This window comes from Dendroctonus ponderosae, unplaced genomic scaffold, assembly GCF_020466585.1.
Source record: "Dendroctonus ponderosae isolate FM_Combo_2020 unplaced genomic scaffold, Dpon_F_20191213v2 Dpon_F_20191213_10, whole genome shotgun sequence".
NCBI lineage: Eukaryota > Metazoa > Arthropoda > Insecta > Coleoptera > Curculionidae > Dendroctonus > Dendroctonus ponderosae.
In genome coordinates, this window is record NW_026017111.1 from 2867743 (window position 1) to 2873949 (window position 6207).

General features: G+C 43.1%; 1 protein-coding gene across 1 annotated transcript in view; it reads left to right on the plus strand.

Moving 5' to 3' along the window:
- Positions 1 to 99: 99 nt before the first annotated feature.
- Positions 100 to 6207, plus strand: part of LOC109544140 (5-oxoprolinase) — a gene marked incomplete in the record, with an annotated part of 25449 nt that continues 19341 nt past the window's right edge. The window contains 14 exon segments of the mRNA XM_048662041.1: positions 100 to 315; positions 530 to 702; positions 760 to 951; positions 1011 to 1302; positions 1352 to 1594; positions 1651 to 1861; positions 1918 to 2170; positions 2225 to 2432; positions 2536 to 2709; positions 2764 to 2951; positions 3006 to 3168; positions 3330 to 3522; positions 3573 to 3830; positions 3910 to 4174. Coding sequence (XP_048517998.1) covers positions 541 to 702; positions 760 to 951; positions 1011 to 1302; positions 1352 to 1594; positions 1651 to 1861; positions 1918 to 2170; positions 2225 to 2432; positions 2536 to 2709; positions 2764 to 2951; positions 3006 to 3168; positions 3330 to 3522; positions 3573 to 3830; positions 3910 to 4174 — 2802 coding nt within the window.

Consider the following 6207-nt stretch of genomic DNA (forward strand, 5'->3'; position numbering starts at 1 on the left):
AAATTCATTATCGAATTGCTTTGAAATAAATTGTGAAACTTTGGACAGTTTTTTGACTCCGCTCAGTTTCTGCACTGCAGTTTTCAAGAGGCAACTTGTTGTTCAGTTTGCGGCAACAAATATTTACGCTTCTCGCACGATTATTAACATTATTTAAAACGTACATTCTTAACTGCTATCTAATCAGTGGCTTTCGCTTTGCGTTCATTAGCCAAGCAAACAGAACTTTACCATCACTTATTCTGTTTGTCATTGTTCATTAGATGCTTGTCCAATTTGTTAGACAATTTCCTTAATACTGACCCCCGATTATAGGTAAGATTTTTCGCAAAGAAGTTTAAACAATTTTCTCTTTCATTTGCAAAATAATACCAGACGAAAAATCGTCTCAAAGCTCGATCAGACGCTTCGCTGTAGAACATGCATGAAACTGCAAGGAATATTTTCGCAAATCGTATCAGATTTTTAGCTTTTCTTCTGGCCGTTTTCTGTCTGAGTTCCTAACAGTAAGCGACTTGATAATTTACAGCAATTGAAAGCATGTCAACCAAGTTCAAGTTTGCGATTGACCGTGGTGGAACGTTCACTGATGTCTTTGCACAATGTCCCGGAGGAAAAATCCGCGTTCTCAAGCTGCTGTCTGAAGATCCGCAGCATTACAAAGATGCCCCAACTGAAGGAATCAGACGGATCCTTGAAGAGGCAAGTTGCACAAGGTCTTAAACCATTTAGAGCTTCATTTTCTTGATTTACCTACAGGAAACCGGCAAAGGAGTGGATGTCGATGGGAATGTGGATAACTCCATGATTGACTGGATAAGAATGGGAACCACTGTTGCTACGAATGCGCTCCTGGAGCGCAAAGGGGAGAAAATGGCTTTCGTCACCAACAAAGGGTTTAAGGATATTTTGCTGATTGGAAATCAGGCCAGGCCCAAAATATTCGAGCTGGTGAGCATTTTTCATCGGTTCCTTGGGCAAACAGTGGAAATATTGCCTGGGATTTTTAGAATATTCGTCGTCCGGATCTCCTTTACACTGAAGTCGCAGAAGTGGATTGCAGAGTGATCCCAACACTGGAGGGCCAGTGCGAATTAGGGGACGTAGCAAGGAAGTGGAGAATCGTAGAAGGGCAAACTGGGGAAAAGTTCTACGTGACTAGGGAGCTGGATTCAGAAGCTGTGAAGAGTCGCCTGATGGAAATTAAGCAAATGGGCATTGACAGTATTTCCGTAGCTCTTGCTCACAGCTACGCCTACTTTGAACATGAGAAGCAAATAGGAGACATTGCCAGAAGAATTGGTTAGCATTTTACCCAATTGCCAACTGAACATCATGCCGTTATTTGTAGGTTTCACTCATGTATCTTTATCACACGATGTTATCTCCATGACGCGCATTGTCCCCAGAGGCTTCACCTCATGTGCGGACGCCTACTTAACACCTCATGTGCGAAGATACGTGGAAGGATTCTGCAGCGGGTTCAAGAACAGTCTTAGAGGAACCAGGGTGCTGTTCATGCAGAGTGATGGAGGTTTGACTCCGATGCAAAACTTTAACGGAGCGAGAGCGATTCTTTCCGGTCCTGCTGGAGGTTTGCCTAATTTCCATCCATCTCCCACTCTACTCCTACAGAATGAACCCTTCCAGGCGTTGTCGGCTACGCAGTTACAACGTGGCAAAAAGAGACCGAACTACCGGTGATAGGATTCGATATGGGGGGCACTTCCACGGATGTCTCAAGATTTGCGGGCTCCTTTGAACATGTATATGAAAGTACCACGGCTGGAGTGACCATTCAGGCGCCCCAGCTTGATATCAACACGGTTGCAGCTGGTGGAGGCTCCATGTTGTTTTTCAGGCTAGTGGTCTAAAATGAACAATTGAACGATTTTTATTACCAAAAGCCTTTTGCAGGTCTGGGATGTTTGTGGTTGGTCCAGAATCAGCCGGGGCCCATCCAGGGCCAGCCTGCTACAAAAAAGGAGGTCCATTGACTGTGACTGATGCGAATCTCGTTCTGGGGCGACTGATACCCGACTTTTTCCCCAAAATATTTGGCCCCGATGAGAACGAGCCTCTGGATAAAGGCATCGCCTTCAAGGCCTTCCAGGAATTAACTGAGGACATTAACGGCTTTTTGCAAAACCAACAGAGCTCTGAGGAGAAGGTTGGCACGTCCAGTTGATTAATCTTACGTGATTTATATAATTTTTCCCTAAAGGGCTTGTTGTCTGTGGAGGACGTCGCTATGGGGTTTATACGAGTGGCCAATGAGGCGATGTGTAGGCCTATTCGGGCCCTCACGCAAGGGAAAGGATACGACACCTCCAGACATGCACTGGCCTGCTTTGGAGGTGCAGGCGGGCAGCATGCCTGTGCAATAGCTCGATCCTTAGGGATGTCCACTGTGTTTGTTCATAGATATGCAGGTGCAGGTTCTTAGTTATATTCTGATTGTTTTTGTGTCTTGTTTAACCAAGTTGTATCACTTGTGTTGTCCTGACGAAATTTAAACAGTATCTTTGCTTAAAGGGATATTATCGGCTTACGGGATTGCCTTGGCAGACGTTGTGCACGAAGCCCAAGAAGCATGTGCGAAGACATACGCTGAGGAAAATTTCGCCTACTTTGACGCTCGGCTGGACGCTCTGAAACGACAATGTCTGCAGCAGTTGCAGGAGCAAGGATTCCGCGACTCTGATATCGGTAACTGATCCAAAACTGTTGCAATGGCACGGTGCAGATAAAGCGTTTTCTCAGTTGTGGAGCCCTATTTGCACATGCGGTACGATGGGACTGATTGCGCCCTGATGTGCGCCCCCACGCGCCCTCAGGAGGGTGAAACACCTACAAAACACGGCGACTTTCTGAGGTCCTTCATCGCACGATACAAGTCGGAGTTCGGCTTCGTGATTGCAGAGAGGAAAATCGTGGTGGATGATATCAGAGTGAGTGGTTTGACTGGATTTCTTTCACGGGTTTACATGGAAATTTATCCAAAGGTGCGCGGGGTTGGCAAAAGCGTTGCGGATCAAGCCGCTCCAATAGGAGCCTCCGCAGAAGCTCCAACCCCCATTACAACAGCAAAGGTGTTCTTTGGGAAAAGTTACTTTCAGACCAAAGTGTACCAGTTGAAGGATCTGAAGACAGGCCAGGAGTTAAAAGGTGATATACAACACAACTATTTGACGATCATAAGAAAATATTACAGTTGTAATATTACAACTGTTGGTTAAACTTACTCAAGCTGAGCTTGAAGTCGATTTTTCAACGAAACATTGAACTCCAAGATAATTTGCTTAATTAATTTTATAATTAAAAAACAGGTCCCTCTATTATAATGGACCAACTGTGCACCATCCTGGTGGAACCGGAATGCACTGCAGTGATATCAAAATACGGCGACATCAAAATCACCATCGGGTCGGGAAAACTGAGGGAAATCGGCCCCGAGCTGGATTCCATCCAGCTAAGCATCTTCAGCCATCGGTTTATGAGCATTGCGGAGCAAATGGGCAGGTAAGTTGCATGCCGCCAGGCGAACTGCGCTTAATCTTAGCTGATTGCAGGATTCTGCAGAGAACGTCCATATCGACGAACATCAAGGAGCGGCTGGACTTTTCCTGTGCCTTATTTGGTGCCGACGGCGGATTAGTATCGAACGCCCCTCATATTCCGGTACATTTGGGAGCCATGCAAGAAGCCGTGCAATTTCAGATGAAAACCAGGAAGAATTTCCTTCCTGGGGATGTGATTCTTTCGAATCATCCAGCGGCAGGAGGATCGCACTTACCCGACTTCACCGTCATTACTCCAGTGTTTTATCAGTGGGTATTTTATGGATTTAGTTGACAATCCTTTATTTTCCTGGAAGCAACAAAGCGAAAAAAAATGTTTTTTTTTTAGAGACTTGAAAGATCCGATCTTTTTTGTGGCTTGTCGTGGGCATCACGCAGATATAGGCGGCATAACGCCAGGCTCGATGCCGCCCCATTCTACCAGTTTACAGCAGGAAGGCGCGGCTTTTAAATCCTTTTTGCTGGTCGAAAAGGACCGTTTCATGGAGGCAGAATTCACCGATGCAATTAAGCAGGCTGGAGGGCGGAACCTGCATGACAATATATCGGATCTGAGGGCCCAGGTCGCTGCCAACAAGAAAGGAATCGATCTGGTAAGTCGCTTTCTGTGTTTTTTCACTATGTTTTAGCTGATTGCATCGACATATTCGCCATCGAATTTTATTTAGCATAATTCACTTTATTTGGATTGGAGCGAGGACGGAGAAATAAAGGAAATGCGAACAGGACAAGAAGCAACAATTAATAAGAACTCGCGTTAAGGAGACGTTGTTTCTGTTGCAAAGCATCCTTTGGTGAAAAAAAGAGGAGAAAATACTGGTCGCCTTTTGGCACATAGTCTGGTTCTCTTCAAGCAGATGAAATACCAAGGAGAAGATGAAAACAAACGGGGAAGAAATCGCCTAGAGAAGAGACGGGAAAATCCAATATCAGCTCGCCTGGTTGGTTGGCAGGCAGGCGTCAGCAAGAATTTTTGATGGAATATGTGGAACATCAGGAGATAAGAGACTCAGACATTCTGTCTGTGGGAAAATGCAATTGGAGGTCTTCTATAGCGAACATGAAAACCCATCATGCATCCAGATCATCATCAAACACCCCTGGATATTCTGGAAGAAGATCGATATAAAGTTATTCGTCTAAGCAGCTTCAGGCGTTCACCTAATGATGAACGGGATCTTCAATTTCTCTAGCTAATTACATAGCGATTGGGCTCGAAAACATTTTTCACCTTCACTGGTGCAAAATGGAATCAGTTCAACAAATTGCATTAGCAGACCTGATGCATTGAAGCTGTATATAATGGAGTTGTCGAATAATCGCTTACTAATTATTTGGGCCGTTTAGCAAGGGGGAAACATTAGTAATTTCGCTCTCCCGCAGATTCGATCAGCTAATCATTTCGCCTCGTAAAGGCACAGTGTATCAATAATATTACGAGCACTGATGTATGGCTAATTAACCAGTTTGATTTCAATCTTGTTACTACACATTTACGCTTTTGGCCATCCATTTCAGCGATTATTGATGTTATTTCAACAAGCTACTGTTCATGTTAGTTGTTGGGTCTCTCTCAAAGGTATGGGAAAATTTGATTTTAAAACTTYTTTCATCTTTAAACTYTTATTTATTATCTGGTATTTGAAGTATARTRTTTCAAAGAATCCCGATRAAAACTGCCCAATTGTGAATCAAAATGCCCAATGAAAATCGAAACTTTGTCSACTTASAGAACGGGGACTTTGCTCGATACAACAGGAAATAAATGTAAAACTTCGGCMTCCAAAAACCAGATRCAATTWAWAAAAAAAATTGAAAATTGAAACTCCAAAACAAAGCAATTTTTAAAATTGTCGAAAATAACTTGATGATGGTTGAAAATCGAAACTTTYTTCACATGCAGAAGGGACTCTGCTTYATAAATACAATCCCAAGTGGACGTTTTCACTTAGCGATTTATTGARRAACTAGATTTTTTTTCCTGATGATGACCGAAAATCTAAACGTCCACTTACAGAGGGCACTTTTTCTACGAAGTGCATCCAAAATTTACTTTTTGTCGCACTGCTAGTTGCAGAGGAAACAAATGCAAAACTGCTGCCTGCAAAAACAGTCTCGTAAACCAACGGCGATTCTGAAAAATTGCCAAAAATTGCTTGAAGACGCCCGAAAATCGAAACGTTGTTAACTTACCCACAGGACTTTCCTCTACAAAATGCACATACAAAATTAGCTTGTTGACTTTGCAAATTCCAGAGAAAATAATTGTGAAACTCCGGATTGCAAAAATCATCAGAAAAACCAGACGCAAGTTTGAAAAATTATTTTGAAAAAAGGGTGAACAATTTCCCGATGATGACCGAAAATCGAAACTTTGTCCACTTACAGAGGGGACTTTTTTTTCTACGAAGTGCATCMAAAATTKACTTTTTGTMGCASTGCTAGTTGCAGAGGRAACWAATGCAAAACTGCGGCCTGYAAAAACAGTCTCGTAAACCAACGGCKATTCTGAAAAATTGCCAAAAATTGCTTGAAGACGCCCGAAAATCGAAACGTTGTTAACTTACACACAGGACTTTCCTCTACAAAATGCACATACAAAATTAGCTTGTTGACTTTGCAAATT